Here is an 18,000-nt window from a genome sequence, read left to right on the forward strand (position 1 = left end):
AAGATGAAAAGACCAACCTTTTAAACCAAAATACCTCCAGGAATCAATCACAGAGTTTAATATGGGTTAGTCCTACTTAACAATGGCAAGCTGAGTCACTTTAAAAGAGAAGTCCACAGAAGGGGACCAGGACAAATGTGAAGGACATAATTACAAATGAGTCTCAACAGCTGGACACTGCCAACCTCTCCTAAGCCAAATCAACCTTTATCACTGTGTGTGAAGTTCCAAAATTGTGAATTCCAAATTCTGTGATTGAGTAGCTTATCTACATTGTGATATAACCTACCCAAAAGCCTGCTTCCAAATACTGTAATCCCCTTTGCTTAAATGACCTGACCAGGATCCCTGCTTATTACCCAAAGCAGCAAACAAGGAACCTTAAAAAAAAAGAAAAGAAGTTACTTTTCCATCCTATGGAGGCTAATAACCAGTGTGTAATGTCTACCCTAACAGAGCACCCTTTACTTCTAATCTAACCCCTGAACAAAACAGAGAACATCTTCAGTATAGCTTCGTTACTAGGTTGTGAAGATAAACCTCATTAAATTGATAATGCACACCTGTCTTCAATCCTTTAGCATGCTTCCTTTATGAAAATGTAAAGCACTTGAGATAATTTCTGATTTCCCTGCCTTTGCTTTGTCATTTCTGTATCATTGCAGTCTTTAATCCTGACAGATTTATGACTATGCTGTGAGAGCATGACCCTTGCTGAGTTCTCTTCTTTCCAAGAATTTTATTATTCTGAACATCTATAAACCTTTACCACCTGTTTGTTCTCTTCCATTGAAACCATTCCTGTGACCTCAGGGAGATAATACAGTCACACAGACATTTAAAGATCACTATCTTCATGCATAGTCTTCTCAACCAGAAAGATAATGCTTATGTGTGGTCTTGTTTACACCTTTTCAAGAAAGTTTTAGTTTTCCTCTTAGAGGCACCACATACTGCTGTTTGTAATAAATACTTTTATTAGGATGTACTTTGTTATGGAGGGGTCACAATGACAATTCCAATTAGACTTATATTCTACATTAGTTACATTGCCCCTGTGGTGTCACATACTGCTTTAAGTCTTTTCTGAGACATGGGTGCTGAACTGACATAAGCATATTTGCTGAACCAGTTTTCACATTCCTGAGATAAATCCTTAGGTCACCATTTGTATTTTAAGTCATGTATAGATGTAAAGCAACCACGCAGTTATGCTATCAAGTACCAGAGTTCTGAACTTGGAGGATGTGTGTGCACATTTCTCTTATTTGGTTTTGCTACATGCTGATGCTAGTCTAAGAGAAGATGGAAACATTCCATATTTTTCTTCATTCTAAAGCAATGAATTAATACTAAAGACATTAGGTTTTCATTGAAGTTATTAGAGATCACCCATAAACCACCTAGCTTTATGGCATTAACATAACTACTCTTAAAACATTTTATCTTCTTCTCACATTTCAATGTGACACTGTGAGTTAAAAGCTCCACTGGTGCTTCCCAACCTCCAGCCCTTGTGCTATGGGTTTTGCTCCTTCTTTTGCTCCCACTCGCCAGCGCTGCTGGGTTCACTAGTCTTGCAAACATCGAGTCATCAGTTTCAAGAGTCCCAAATCCATTGCTTTGTTTTTCTATTTCATTAAGGGAGTACAGGGGAGAATTTTTATTAATATCTCATATTAAATTTAGGATTTATGTTGTATACTAGGCCACTTTTATTAATGTTTTTTATAAACGTGTTTTTAAAACATTTGAAAAGGTATTTTTTGTTGTTTTATTTTTTTGTTTTTGGTGAGACTGGGGTTTGAACTCAGGGCTTCACACTTGCAAGGCAGGTACTCTACAGCTTGAGCCACACCTCCAATCCATTTTGCTTTGGTTATTTTGGAGATAGGGGTCTCTAGAACTATTTGCCCGGGGCTGGCCTTGAACCATGACCCTCCCAATCTCAGCTTCCCCAATAGCTAGCATTACAGCCATGGGCCACGGGGGGCAGAATGGAAAGTATTTTAAAGAACTTTAGGTATATGGTTTAGAATTTTATATAAATTATCAACCTGACAATTGTGGCTCCAGTTCCAGCTTGTCTGCTTTCACCTTCTATTGGTAAAAGACACACTGAAGGCTCTCATGAAGAAAGATTTGGCTATTCACCTCAGAAATGCCAAGAGGTTTGTTTGGCAGTTTCATGCTCTTAGGGACATAATAGTATTATCTGTACCTTCAATCAACCTCAACATTCCCTTTTGGACATTCCAGCAGGGGAATGCAGCTATTTCTATCTTGTTAACCACAGAACTTTCTTCCTCTATCTGGGAAGGTTGTCCTCTACAACCAAGTGTACAAATTCAGGAGGGTTGCACATGGAGTGTGAGGTCAGGGGCTGCCCACCTAGACTGCCAGATCACCGGAATTAATCTTGATGACCAGTGGGGTGACAGATGTAGCCAGATCACCCTCATATTCTCAATATTCTCTTTTAATCCATATAAATGTTTCTAACCTTAAAACTATTGTTTTGGGTGGACTTACTGCTTTCATGTTAGCACTGCTCTGCATTCAGCCTTTCTGCTTTATTTAATTTAGGTTTATCTCCTATTAACATGTCAGAGATGGAGAGTATATACCAAAATCATGCTTGGCCCTTCTCACATTTAAGGCAAGCACATATACAGTTTATCTGTTTTTTCTGCTCAGGAAACTTCCCTTCTATAACTTTTGATCACCTTCCCTCCTTCCATTCTGTCCTTCCTCTGAGAAGTTCTAAGAGATGACTACTGAGGCATGTGGGTTTTCCTCCAAATTCTTTTGTTTTCTCCAGTGTCTCGGATTTCGTTGTTTTTCTCCTACCTCCTCAGAGATGCTTAGCATTTAATCTCTTCATTCTCTAAGCCAATCTTCTGCATGTCCAGTCAATATTTAGCCTATTTTTGTAACAGTATTTTTAATTTTCAAGACACCCAAATGATTCAATCCACAGCAGCAGGCTACAGATATGTTCTTAGACTTTCTGTAAGAATACTAATTTATTTTTTAACATTTTCTTCTCATGCATGATTTAATACTGTTTATTTGGTCTTCTTGCATCCGGGGCCTCCCTTTCTTGTTACTTCTTTTGTCAGTGTTTTAGTGGAGAGTTTAGCAGAACGTCTTCGGTAGCCCAAGTGTTCTCTTTCGGTCTACATTTTTAGTATTATTCCTTTGGCAACAAATGCAGATTCTCGGTTCACAAACCTAAGAGACTGCTTTTTTTCTGGGCAGGGGGTGAGTTAATGTAATTTTAAGGGTTCACAAAGAGCATATAAACATCTTCTTTTCTGGGTATAGAAGTGATAGCCATAATTACCCAATTTTCTGATATCCACACCCCACCTGTTGGGCTCTCTCATGTCATAGGTAACACTTTAAAAATATACTTGGTTCACCATTTGTGGACAAAGGCCATGCAGCAGTTTTTGAAAGCAGAGGCTACACACACTCATTCTTTAATCAATTACCTGTCACGCTTCTCCCACACCTTGTACCTCAAATTTGGAGAGATCTGCTTTAGAGAACTGCTATTTTCTCTGCATTTGTTATCACTGCTTTCCATCTTCCTCATTAGCTTCTTTTATTGACAGTAAACTTATTAGTTATCCAAAACCATTCCTTTTAAATTTCATTTATTTATGTATTTGCCTGTTTTTAAGACAAGGTCTTACTATGTAGCTAGCCTTGAGCTTGTGATTTTTCTTGTCCCAGTTGGCCAAGTTCTGGGATTACAGCGTGTGCTACCATGTCTGCTCAAGCATGCCTTTTTATCTGGCTCATTTACATTGGGGTTTGAAAGGAAGGCAGGCACAGTGGCACCAGGAAGGCTACTTTTAACAAGAAAGTCAACTCGAGCTCTTTTGAGCCAAACTTGCCAGTTCCTTCCAGAGTCAAACATCAGTGGGAAAAGCAGTAAGGATACAGTTCAGATTAAGGAATTAAAGGTGTCAAGGTCCATAGCTGATTTCGTTTATCTGCTTGCTTAAAAAATTAAACACACAATAGACAATATTCCTGTCCTCATCACTAGAGTAAATAAAAAAAAAGAGCACAGAAACAAGTACTTTGGGGAAGGAAAAAAAGGGTAGAATATAAGGAGAGAGTACAATTATAAGAGGTGAAGGATCATGTTTGGACAGTAAGGCCTAAAGTAAGTCTGCTGCTTCACAAGGGAAGAAAATTAAACTCAATAGCTGACTGCTGGCTGGGAAGTGAAATGTCACATGTTCGATTGCTCTCAGTAATACTATTATCAGTCTCGATACTGAAAGCATGGCCAAAAGCACATCTAATTACATATTAACAGCAGTGACATATGACAAACCAGTGCTCAGTCTGAACTGGTTAAAAGTGTGAACTGTTAAAGTCTTAACCTGAAGAAAACATGACCCACTCTCTAAATTAAAAACAAATAATGGTAATTCAAAGAACAAGAAAGACAAAGGGTAGCAGTGACTTCTCAAGAGACACTACATACTTGCACATGAAAATTAAGGGTCTAGGCAGAGTGTGGTGGATCACACCTGTAATCCCAGCTACTTGAAAGATGGAGATTGGGAGGTTCATGAATTGAAGCCAGCCTGGGCAAAAAAATTAGCAAGAACAATAAACCCAAGAGTGTGGTGTGCACCTGTGGTCCCAGCTATGCTGGAAGCTATAGATAGTAGATAGGAGGGTCACAGCCCAGGCTGGCCCAGAGTAAAAAACTCAAGATCCTACCTGAAAAGTAACTAAAAGTAAAAAGGGCAGGAGATGTGGCTCAAGTGGTAGAGCACCTGCCTAGTAAGCAAGAGCCCCTGAGCTCAAACCCCAGTTCCATCCTCCACCACCTCCCCTGAAAAAGATGAATAAAATTCAAGGATCTTAATCATTTCTACTAGGAGAAAAAGCAACACAACAGTTAAATGAAAATGCCATCACTTGCTAATGAAAAATTTTTATTTTGTCCCCACAAAAAAACTTACAATATAGAGTAAATACTCAAATTCATAATCTCCATTTTTAAAGTGGAGAACAAAAAAAGAGAAGTAAATGCCCACAGGCCAAGCAAGAGATACAGGTATTAAGGCAAAGCTCCCAATTTCTCACCTGGAGGGTCACTGTGCCCATCAGTATTAGGAGGCACTCAGTAATAAAATGTGCACATAACTATCTGCATTTCTGTTGTTCAGTGACTACTACTATTTTACTTTTCTTTTTAACTTTGGGTCTTCCCTAAACTCTTGTCTTCAGAAAATACACTACAGAGCTTTGACTGTACAATTTTCCTGTTCGACTTTATTACTGCTTCTATGTTTGGAAATTTAATATATTAATGTGATAAGTTATAATTAAGAGAGACAATCTAGATTTACTCATTGAAAAATGTGGAAATTAAATCTCTAATTTCTTCTTTTTTTACTCTTTAATTCATTGTATTATTGCATAAGAATAAATTGATTATATATATATACATGTACATATGGATCTAATGACCACCCAAAATAATATATGGCTTCTAACATGAAACATCTACTAAGTCCTGGCACTTTTACAATTATGTGTTAAGAATAACATGAAGACTCCCAAACCACTAAAAGTAATAAACAAAAGTTACAATATACTCACTTTTATCTATGCTTCCATAGGAATCACTTGAAATTTGGGTTCCAATGTGTCTCAACTCTAAAAACATGGAGAAAAATAGTTTTAAAAATGCTGCATATCAAAACAGGATTTTGAAGTAAAGACTAATTAAATACTCACCCTTCTCATTTTTCTGTTTAGAAAATTCATCAAGTCTCTCCTGTGCGGAAGGCAAGAGAACAAACACCAAGAGTGTTTATGCTGGGTAAGAAGTGGAGACGTTGGAGACAAAGAAATGTAAGCCAGGTACAACTTAACAACTGTGACTGTGGTAGCAAAGCTGCCTGACTCTCATGTTAGTCACAACATGGACACACGACAAGAGTCTTGAAGCCAGGAATGTAAAGTACCTGTGTCTTCTTAAATTCCTTCTCAAGTATTTTCTTTTCATTTCTCAGTTGCTTGAAGTCCTGAGTTTGCTTGACAGCAGCCTCTGTATTTAAAAAGTGTAGTGAAGCAAGAGAGAAAAAAATAATTTAGAAAGTTTTCTTATAACTGAAACAAAATTCATAAAGTTACTGCTCCTCCAGTATTTATCAGGGCTAAATGCAGAAAGGCTTTTTTAAATTTTAAACTGTCCATTTATAAAACAATAGAATTGAAAGAGATTTAAGAATCCTTTCCAAACCAGGCACAGCAATCCCAAAGTCTTCCAGTCAGTCAGGCAAAAATCCAACACATGAGGTAGAGATGCCACAGTATACAATGTTCTTCCCACTTCAATAATCAGCAATAATCTTATAGATATTAGAACAGCATTCTTATCCCAGAATTGGTTAGCACTATTCTCATCATCAGCTGTTTAGAAAGACATTTTTCTTGATGTTTACTGTTGTAAATTACTGGTATTCTTTCCTGAATTACCTTCAACAAGTTAATTCTAATTCTAAATATCTTTTTTAAACATCTACTGTTTAGCTATTTTTGTAGTTCTCTGGAATATCAGCAAATCTTTCATTCCATGTTTTGGTTCTGAAGCACAAAATAGACTGCACACTATTAAGAATCTGACCAGTACTGACTTTCAAAGATATGCTCCTAGATATTTGCTAAGAAAAGAAAAATCCCTTGAAACACCATAGTAATAATCCTCTCCTGACTTGTCAAACATACTTGAGTATTTCTTTCCTCAACAGTCTTTATTATGCCATATCATTTCCTAGGGGAAAAATTTTTGTTTCCTGGAAAATAAAGGCTCCCTTTGCTTCGCAGAAAGTCTGTGGTGGAAGCTGCACATGACATCTCACGGGCATTGCAGGTCTCTAAAAACATTTGCTGAAACACTCACCTCCTCATACTAGCAAGAGAAAGCACAACTCAGAACACACTACTATTCTTAATGCCTTCTGTCAATACTCATGCAATAATCAAATCAGTGGAAGATGTTATCAAAACATTTATAGAGTTTAAATCTAGAACATTCAGCTCCATCTAGATAAATCAGTGACTGGGAATACTGCAAGCACCTGCTATTCTAAATGCTCTGATGCAACTAAATTCAAGCTCTTGTTTAACACTCTAAAGGAAAACCCAGCATGTCTGACGTAGAGCAGTCCAATGTGCGGGGCAGACCCATGGCAGGTTAGGCGACTGCTGAAGCACACAGGAATTAAGGGAAGAGCATGTGCAGGGACGGGGAAGGCCCGTTTGCTGCTTTTTGATATGTCCACGTCCAAGCATACAATGGCTGATGAGAGGAAAAGCAAAGAAAAACCACCTGAGTGCCATTCCTACTGATTTCTGACCGCATTGTGAACTGAGATGTGAGGACCCAACGGATTCTTGTGTAGCCCTTTTGCATTCTGCCTACTCACCAAGGCTAGAAGCCCTAAGAGTGGGATGTGGGGGTGGACCAGTATAAAGTAGACCATCCCTAATATTGAGAAGTTCACAGAAATCTCTCAGTGACTATATTAGCAGTTTCTTGATACTAAAAGTAGTAACCTTTTCTAGAAAGCACTTATTAAGAAAGAATGAGAAACCCTTAAGTGATTCAACTTTCAAAAATAAACTATTTTATTAATTGCTGCTTTTTACAGCAAAAGTATGGGCTACTATTTATTTTGAATCCATCTAGGGATTGCAATAGTCTGTCTCCAGGTACCAATCTGGTTACTGGAATCAGAGCAATAACACACACCCTCCTATCAAACCCTTTCCTGCAATAACGCAGGCATATACCATCGAAATTCACAACCACCCAACTATTTGATCAAACTCTACAACCTCACAGTTACCAAGGATTTGTATGACCAATGGTTCCTGTTAGCCAAGTCACAACAGTGCCCCTCACCTTCCAGCTTCTTCACTTTAGCTTCTAGTTTCTTCTTCCTAATAATTAAATTTTATAAGTTAAATTTATATTATGGTGAAAACAACATACCAGGAAAAATATATTACAATTCATAACACATATTTTTTAATTACTAAGATTTGTATTAACAAATTTTCAGTCACAACTATCAGCACAATAACAACTGAAATTACCAGCAATTGTTCTGATGGAAGAATAAACCTAAGAAAGTTCAGTATGCCATTTAATATGTAATATTTCTAAACTGGATCTAAAACACATGACTTTTCCATATGAAACACACACTAGAGCTCAATCCAAGGACAAAGACATCATCTATGAGCAGTGTTCAGACGGTCTCTAAGGGCCAGTCCGGAGTCTAAACAGTCAATGCTATTTTTCAGGAACATGTGTGGTATGTGTTCATATCATCCCCTGGTGGGAGGCAGCAGTTGGAGAGTTGCTCTTGTTTGAAGATGGATTTCTGAGGGTCAGTGATGGTAACTGACTCACTGAGAAAGTCTCTGAGTCACTGCTGCACCACATCCACAATTAACTACTGTATATACGGCTCATCCATTGGCCTTCTGACAGGTGAAGATGGTATCCAATGTCAATATAATGAATATGCTTTTAAAAGCCCTTTTCACTAATGGTAATACAGATACCCATTTCACAGATGATAACTGTTACAGTATTAATACAAGGAAGGGAGCCAATAACTGTTCTTTTACTCACAGACACACATGTATGCTCACACATGTATAGACATAAAAACCTTTAAGGATTTCTTTGCATAGCATTCCAACATGTGATCACTTTTTAACCCTTCTTATAACCACCCAAAGTAGATATGAGTACTTATCTGTTATGTAGGTGGAAATCAACATTGAAAGACTAGTTCAATATTGCACAACTAATTATGGGCAACAAATCCAAAGACATAGAAGAAACACTATTGATTTATAGACTGTCTAGTTTCAAAGATGAAAAGCTTATTTCCACAGTAATTTTAAAACTACTTACTGAGCATCACTTTTCAAGCATTCTTCTTTGACTCGAGCATATTCCTGATGAGTATTCTGATACAACTTTAGAGAACTCTAAAAAAGAAACAAAGGAAAGCCACTGACCATCGGTCTTAACTTGGTTTGACCTTGATAAACTAAATTATCAGCTTTTAACAGTAAGAAATTAGCAAAATGAACAAATCAATACAGCAGGAAACCAAAGTACAAGTCACTGAACATTTTAGTGAGTGTAACCAGATTCTTGATAGGTGTAATATAATTGATAGTATAATCAAGCAAAAGCTATAAAATTTAAAACAATACACTAATTTTAAGGCAATTCCAAATCTTCATTGTAACTGCTTTAAGTATCTAAAACCTCTATCTCAACCAATTAAGATTCAATATAACTTGAAGGAATTTAGAACTCTGTAAATAATTAGTTATTGGTACTACTGTGGAAAATCATTAACCTTAAGAGTTGCTGGGCATAGGTACAGACACCTTGATGACCCCAGGGTATCTGTTCCTGAGTATCACACTATAGAGTGACATAAATATGGTATTTCTTTAACCTCAATAGCTCTGAGAGATAAGCTTTATCATTTCCTTTTTTATAAATGAGGAGTTCCAGAGTTTGGTAGGATGACTTATAATTTTAAAGTTACAGTCACTGAGCAACTAATTAGGGTTTATCATTGAAGTCTGACTCCAAGGTTCACATTTCCTCTGAAATATGGCTAAAGAGATTATATAATCAGGAAAAGGTATAACTCAACTTTGTGCTTCTGTTTAACTTTCACAGCATTGTTAAACAAGCAAAGAAATTCTATAAAAATATGAAAACAAATATATACTGTTCAGGTACATAAGACCTCAAATAACTCTGTGTCATTACTAAAATAGCAAAATGAGAGGAAGACTAGGAGGCACAAACACTTCGTAAACACCAAGACAACAGATTAGTAAGCAAGAATCATCAGTCACCAGTCACACAACCTTTCTCATGCAAACCATCTAACTTTATGGACTTCATATGCTTTTATCTATAAAAGTCACGAGCTTTACTCTAAGATTCTTAAAAAGAATAAACCAAAATTTACATAGAAAAGCAAGTTTATAGCATTCTAAAAAACTTTTCCAGGTACTTGATTTTGAAAAGGAAAATAGCCTCCTTTATTAAAGGATAAATTTATGAGCATTCCATAATAGAAATGGTGTCTTCACTCAAGGCACCAGCTCTCAAAAACATCAACCCCTCAACTCTCAAGTACAGGAAATGACTTCTAACCTCAACAATTACCTTTAAGAATATGTAACATGTTACTGAAAGACTTGCATTTCATAGACAATGAGAAATCACAAAGAACCAAACATGATCACCAAAAAAATAGAGATCTAAAAAAAAAAAAAAAAAAAGAGCTCAAAGTAGACCAGCTACAGTGGCTCGTGCCTGTAATCCTAGGTACTTAGAAGTGGCGATCAGGATGATTTTGATTTGAGGACAGTTCCAGCAAAAAAGTTTACAAGACCCCATCTCAACTAATAAAACCCAGTAATGCAAAAAAAAGAAAAAAAAATCAAAGTAAATTGTCAGGTTAACAGATATTGCTGGAAACACTGACTAATGATGAATTATGAGAGCAGGCTCCTCAAAGGACATCTTTTTTATTTTTTTATTGTTTTATTTTTCATATGTGCATACAATGCTTGGGTCATTTCTCTCCCCTGCCCCCACCCCCTCCCTTACCACCCACTCCGCCCCCTCCCTCTCTCCCCCACCCCCTCAATACCCGGCAGAAACTATTTTGCCCTTATCTCTAATTTTGTTGAAGAGAGAGTATAAGCAATAACAGGAAGGAACAAGGGTTTTTGCTAGTTGAGATAAGGATAGCTATACAGGGAGTTGACTCACATTAATTTCCTGTGCATGTGTGTTACCTTCTAGGTTAATTCTTTTTGATCTAACCTTTTCTCCAGTTCCTGGTCCCCTTTTCCTACTGGCCTCAGTTGCTTTTAAGGTATCTGCTTTAGTTTCTCTGCATTAAGGGCAACAAATACTAGCTTATTTTTTAGGTGTCTTACCTATCCTCACACCTCCCTTGTGTGCTCTCGCTTTTATCATGTGCTCAGAGTTCAATCCCCTTGTTGTGTTTGCCTCAAAGGACATCTTAACTCACAGAAACTGTGAATGCTTCATTCACTGTTGGGTTGGCTGGGGCTAGACCAGCACCATGAAGAAATCAAATTCACTCCCATCTTCTCTGTCACTTACAATAATTCCCCTACCTCTAAGTTTAAATTTCTGCATGTGATTTCCCATATAAGGCAAGAAAAATGTGACAATGAGTTAGTGCAGAGCACATTAAAATTCCTGGCTGTACGTTTCTTCTACTGGTCCTCTCAAAAAACCTAAGAAAGAGCCCAATATTGAACAGCAAGAGCTAATAACCACCGCAAAGCCAATAATCAGCTAGTTTAATGTTCCCAAAGGATAGTGGTGCATTTAAAAGAATTCTAATTTATTTCCTTTGTTGTGACATAAAAGTCCCCAGTTTCCACACAGTGAATGAACCAATCCTACTTTATTGATAATAAATGTTTGTAGGAAGGTACCTTTTTTTCTTCTAGCTCTGCTTTTAAACATCCTAATTCTTCCTGACATTTCTGCAGAGGAGAAATTTTTTGAAGCATCTGTTCCACTTGGTGATGCAGAGTACTATTCTCTCTAAAAATGGACAACACATTAACATTGTTATACAAAAGTAAGAGTGAATTATTAATTATATACACTGATTATCTGGGATTTCTAACTTGGAACAAAAACAAGAATGAAAAAACTCTTAAATGTATTCTTTCTACTTACACTAACATAAACTTCCTAAAACTTTATATTTCTTATGTATAATACACTTTTTTTTCATAAAAGTACATCAAAAATCAACTTAAGAAACAAACACAATAGACTCCATACACTGAGAAAATGTTCAATGACTATCTGTCAACAAGTTAGTACTTCAAACTCTAAAATAATCCCTATCTATTCCAATTAAGTGATACACAATTTTGTGATTTGATTATAACCACATTTTGCCTTCTTCTAAGTGATGCATGTCATCAGAATATAAGTGGGCCTATTTTAAGTTGTTTAAAACCATACATGGTCTGGAGGTATGGCTCAAGGGCCTGCCTAGCAAGAACAAGACAGAGTTCAAGTTCCAATACTGCTAAATAAATAAATGAGTAAATAAAATAAGATAAACAACCATATTAAAGTCTGATTCATGTAGACAACAATAACCTGAAAGTGGTTAACACTCATCTTGATGGTAATGTAGTCACTAAAAGCTACTGAAAAGTAAACACGAGCCTATAATTTAAGTCTAAGCAATAAACTAAATTATTTGACAGAAAAACACAAATCAATCTTTTTTATTATGAACATCAAAGCAATATTCTACATAAAGGATCAATCCTAGGTAGGTTTTATAAGCATCTGTCTGAAATGCTAGCCTGACACACTTATTTCAAATCAAGTACTCAAAGAGGTGGTATTATCAGCTATGAAAATAAGTTAGCTCACCTTCTTGCAAACTGTAGCTGTAAAACTTATTAAAGAAAACTAAGAATTTTATCTTGTGATACTTGTCTGGAAATAAAAATGTTTTACTAATAATAACCTTAATCTATGTACAGGCAAGATCATAAATGCTAGACAATACTATTCAAGGTTCCATCTATAACACAGTGATAAGTTTTTTTACTAAGTTATTCTTACTATACTGATCAAAGTCAAAATACCTGTTTCTCTAAAAAAAGTTTTGAATAAATGCATGATAGATAAGAATTAAATTGCAAGATAAAGACAAAGAAATATATAACTAGAAGAAAATACATTGGTTTCTCTATATGTGTCAGAATCCCCAAAAATCTGTCCTTCATTTGTCAAATGAAGAGAATGTAAAATCTACATAAGCCTTTGTTTTTACAATTTACACAAGATAACCTCATCTTCCAACCCCATTATTCTAAATTAAATATTCTAAGACAATAAAAAATAATTAAGTTTCACCTTCCAGGAACTCATATTTATATCACAATACAGAACATACATGTCTGTGAAAACATGTCCCTATCTCTTTCAATGTAAGCTTCTCGAGGTCAAGAACCATAATTTTATTTGTCTTAAATTACAGCAGTTTTTGCAAAACAGAATGTTCAAAAATTATCTGATGGAAAAATACACTCTGCCTTTAGAAAGAGGTGATATTAAAGAATAAAATGGTCAGAATTAAACCAAAAATGTAAAAAGAATTGAAATGCTTAATCATTTCAGTTACTGAATAATGTTCTCATCTTGAAAAAAAACTAAGAAAACCTACTGCTGCTACTTTAGTAGCAAAAGGCACCAAACCAGATATGAAAGCCACATTAAATCTGTAATGCTAACACTCCAAACTGTAGAGCAAATTACTGCATTTTTGAGAGATAACAAATACATATTTGGGACAAATACCAAATGTGTTTTAAAAAATGAGTATTTATCTATAGCTGACACTGAGGCCAAATATTACATCATAGAACAAATTTTTACAATTCAAGAATAACTGAATGTTTAATCTGCTTAAAAGAATTCTTCTGAGTCTTATTTAAATATTATGTAGAAAACTGTTAGACAAGTAAACTAAAATTTTCCTTGCTAGATTACATTCAACTCAAAAAGTTTATACCACTCCCCAAAAGTGATACACTGGATGGCTTTCCTAATATCAGAACTGCAATTCTCCTACCAAACTATCTAAAAGTAGTTGCACTGTTTCTGTACAGCTTTTACAATCAGCTAACAATATGACTCCTGCAACGCCATGCATCTATACTTAAATGAACTGACAGTCTGAAGAAGCAACACACACATAAATTTTCAATGACACAAAAATTTTCAATTTTTCATGTGAAAATTCACATCTTGATTTTATGATGCTAATCACTCAAATTAGGTATGAGCACAAATAAATAAAGTGGCTATCACATACAAGTTCAGGTATGCCAGAACTAATATGAAAGGCCTCAAGTTACTATCAAAGTAACTTGTTCAGCTGCTGGGACAACAGGATCTATCCCAACACAGAAAATAAAGCTGGATTTCCTTCCAAGAATCTCAACCAGGCACACATGTGTTTATTTCATGGGAGAAATTTTTTATTTTATGGGAGAGATTTAAGTTAAGCTTTAGCACCAAGAGATCTGGAAGGATTAGTTACACATACCTTTTGCTCACTACTAAGAAAATATTTAACCAGGGCTAACTACACAACTGGTGCACATTCAGTACTTATTGTGCACATGATGATTCCCAGCCCCAAAATATGTCTGCTGAATGTGGAAGACTCTGTTAATGCATAGAAAAGTACCTTGTTTCTGATTTGGGATATACACAGTAACATCTACAGATCACAAAAATAATGAGTAAGTCGATTTGCCAACATTTTGAATGTACAGATTCAAAAGTAACATTCAGAATGTACCATTACAGCTACAATTATTCCTAAGCCTAAAGAACACATCCTGAAGTGCCACATCCTCAAGCACAAATGAGGAGACCTACCCTTCTGCATAAAGAAAATCAGAACCATGACAGAAACAAAACAGTGCTAAATCTCCCATGTTAGAGAGCTCATCGACTAACAGAAAGGACTGTCTCAGTGTGCTTGTGAGAGACACCCCTTACTCGAGTAACATGTTGCCTTCTAAAAGATGATTGAAAAATTCCTCACACCTCTTTTAGGTATTATACATAAACAAATCTTAAAATTCAAAAAAAAAAAAAAGCCAGTAAAAGGATATCATCACATTTCTTCTGATATTCTGTTAACAAATTACTGTAATAAAGAAAAGAAGGATTAGGCAACTTGTCATTTTAAAAATATACTATGTTAAAATCATGTTTCAAATCACTCAAGGCAATCCCACTTCCTAGGTTTCCAAAAACAAAAGTACAATAAATCAATATATATCATCTTAAATTCCTCAAAAGCATCGCACTGAGACATGAGATTTCAGTTTGCAACCCCTTTAGTCTACCTTGGCTTATTCCTGAGACTTACAGAATTAAAACAAATTAAATCTCACATCATGGTTGTAAACTATTTGAGATAATTTGGCTACAGCATAAAGTTTCGAAGACAGGTTTTAAAAAGTTGCAATTTAGCAAAAGTAACTTTATACTAACCCAGGAGCTTTATTTAAAGGTCACTTTAACAAAGTTACTAACCAAAGTTCAGGTTGCTATCAGGACCCACAGGGTTTTTCCTAACAGGTACCACATAGGACAACCCCAGGGGCCTCAATCCACCATTTGCTTCAGCCAGTTGATCAGGCTTACAAAATTCTGCTAAAGACATGCAAATATACTTACTCTGTATTGATAATTTTTTGCTTCAAGGTAATTAATGCTTCAACATATTCATTTAAATTCTGAAAGAAAAAAGTTACAGTTAACCTATTTATATTTTTATCACATGTAATTTAAGTATAATTATGTTCTGTAACAGTAGGTATTATAAAACAAAGAAATACGTGAACCTATCAATACTATTGTATATAAACACACGCAACGATGTTCTCCCCCTGAACCTCTTTATCAGACTAAACTGTGAAGACGCTTTTGTGATATGCACTGAATCACAGTGTTCAGTACACGTGACTATTAATCATCAATCTTCATCCTATACTGTTTCTAAAGCAATTTACAATTATCCAAAATGACATATCAACTATTAAAACCCAGCAAAATAAAAGCTCAGATAAGATGGGGAAGGTAAGTAGGAATAATGCAATGGGGCCAAGATTAATGAAAAAACTTCATTTTATAAGGATCTACATAACAATTTAGGGACCAACCATAAATTCAGCTCGAAATTGTTGTAAACTTGAAAATTAAAACATTGTCACACTGTTTAAATGTTCCTAAGATTGAATAAGATTTTTTTCTTTTCTTTAACCTATGTCACCTTTTTTCATCAGTAAATACTTCAGAAACAATGTATTTTTAAACATAATCTCATTAGCTTTTCACACCCAATACAAATAATCATCCCATAATATCCAGAATGTGCTCAATTTTCACTAAGTATCTCTAAAGGGTCTTTTTTCTATATGAACCAACTGATTTTGATAATTATAGTAATTTCACTTATGGTAATCTACATTTTCTTCAGTTATGCTTAGATAAAAATCCACACACTGAAATCTATAAAGTAAAAAGTGCTGGTTCTCTTGTAATCCCACCATCTGTCAAAAACCACTTGTTTTTTTTATTACCTTTCTAAATGGTTATTGTACATGCAAATACACTTTGATGTACTCAATTTGCCAGCTCTCTCCTGGATGATATTTGCTTTTCTTGGTCTTTCCTAGCACCATGCAATGTGTTTCCTTGTCCACTTTTCTATGAGACTTGTATTTTTCCTTGGGATGAAGTTTCAACAGTGTATTGCTGACTCAGCTATGTATTCATGTGTGTAGCGCTGCTTTTAATAGCACTCCAGTCTAAAGAGGTAAAGAGGAATTGGCTGCCCTCACCCATGGCTCCCACTTTCGTGCCTCCATCAGTCTCACCAGTGTGTCATATTTCTGCTCCTGGGTAATCTAAGAGATATCTTTCATTAACACTTACTAGTGACATTGAGAATCTTCATAATAACTTTTGGACATTCATACTTTCATTTTACTAGTAGCCTGTTATATCATTTTCTCTAGTGTGGTTGTCTTATAGGATACAATATTTGGTGAACAGCAGCCTCCCATCAAATGTTACAAATATACACATATATATGTATTTGTCAACATTAAAACATACTCACACATGCATACAGAAGTTGTTAAATATTTACACAGTTGAGTACATCTTTTGTGTTAAGCCTGTTTTTTGAATCATATTTAGAAGGTTTGTACCATACCAAAAGGATAAAATAATTCTACATGTTACTCAAATATCTTTATGCCTTTTTTTTGGTATTTGTATCTTAAACTCATTTGAAATTTATTGTTATGTACTCTTAAAACATAAATCAAAAGGCAACAGGCAATCCAGTAGCATTAGTGTATTTACCTTTCTAGATTCACAACAAATCTTTCATTATTTATAAAATGAATTCTATGTAGACTACAGTGACAATAAAGCTTTAATGCTATCAGACAAAATATAAGGTAATATAGCTACAATTTCAAGGCACATAAACATTTCTTAAATTATACACCAAACCACAAACTTGTTGATGCATTTCACAAAATCAAACTTTTGTATTTCTATATGACACTGAGCACTATAAAGTTAGTAACAAAACATGACAGTTTTGAAGCAGTCATTTATAAAATATGAGACAAAGAAACCCGAACATAAATAAATCTTACAAATCACTTATAAGAAGGCAAATGTATCTGTAAGAGTCATCCACTAGACTATACTGGAATAAAAGTTTTGGTATGGATATATGAGAAAAAAATTTACTATAGGTGGTAGTATCTGAAAAGCATTTTGGCAATACAGCATAAAATCAAAATATATATACAAGAAATATGGCTATTTCCAATCTTTTCACACCTAATTCCCTCTAGACAAGTTTTCTAGATTCCTGATTAGACATTCTTCTAAAACAACTTCTCTTTTTTTTTTCTTTTATTATTCATATGTGCATACAAGGCTTGGTTTATTTCTCCCCCCTGCCCCCACCCCCTCCCTTACCACCCACTCCACCCCCTCCCGCTCCCCCCCCTCAATACCCAGCAGAAACTATTTTGCCCTTATCTCTAATTTTGTTGTAGAGAGAGTATAGGCAATAATAGGAAGGAACAAGGGGTTTTGCTGGTTGAGATAAGGATAGCTATACAGGGCATTGACTCACATTGATTTCCTGTGCATGGGTGTTACCTTCTAGGTTAATTCTTTTTAATCTAACCTTTTCTCTAGTTCCTGGTCCCCTTTTCCTATTGGCCTCAGTTGCTTTAAGGTATCTGCTTTAGTTTCTCTGCATTAAGGGCAAC

At 35.4% G+C, this 18,000-nt stretch overlaps 1 protein-coding gene across 2 annotated transcripts in view; it reads right to left on the reverse strand.

The window, feature by feature from the left end:
• Ice1 (interactor of little elongation complex ELL subunit 1) overlaps window positions 1-18,000 on the reverse strand; it is a 54,880-nt gene that overhangs the window by 25,487 nt on the left and 11,393 nt on the right. The window contains exons 2-10 of one of the 2 annotated variants that reach the window (XM_020154663.2): window positions 15,374-15,432; window positions 14,803-14,837; window positions 12,542-12,560; window positions 11,575-11,686; window positions 8,975-9,051; window positions 7,949-7,986; window positions 6,006-6,088; window positions 5,776-5,815; window positions 5,638-5,694 (exon numbers count right to left, since the gene is read on the reverse strand). In XM_020154663.2, coding sequence (XP_020010252.2) covers window positions 5,638-5,694; window positions 5,776-5,815; window positions 6,006-6,088; window positions 7,949-7,986; window positions 8,975-9,051; window positions 11,575-11,686; window positions 12,542-12,560; window positions 14,803-14,837; window positions 15,374-15,432 — 520 coding nt within the window. Of the gene's footprint in view, window positions 1-5,637; window positions 5,695-5,775; window positions 5,816-6,005; window positions 6,089-7,948; window positions 7,987-8,974; window positions 9,052-11,574; window positions 11,687-12,541; window positions 14,764-14,802; window positions 14,838-15,373; window positions 15,433-18,000 lie in introns of those variants that run through there. The other variant, XM_020154662.2, reaches the window with a different exon arrangement.

This window comes from Castor canadensis, chromosome 6 (assembly GCF_047511655.1).
Source record: "Castor canadensis chromosome 6, mCasCan1.hap1v2, whole genome shotgun sequence".
NCBI lineage: Eukaryota > Metazoa > Chordata > Mammalia > Rodentia > Castoridae > Castor > Castor canadensis.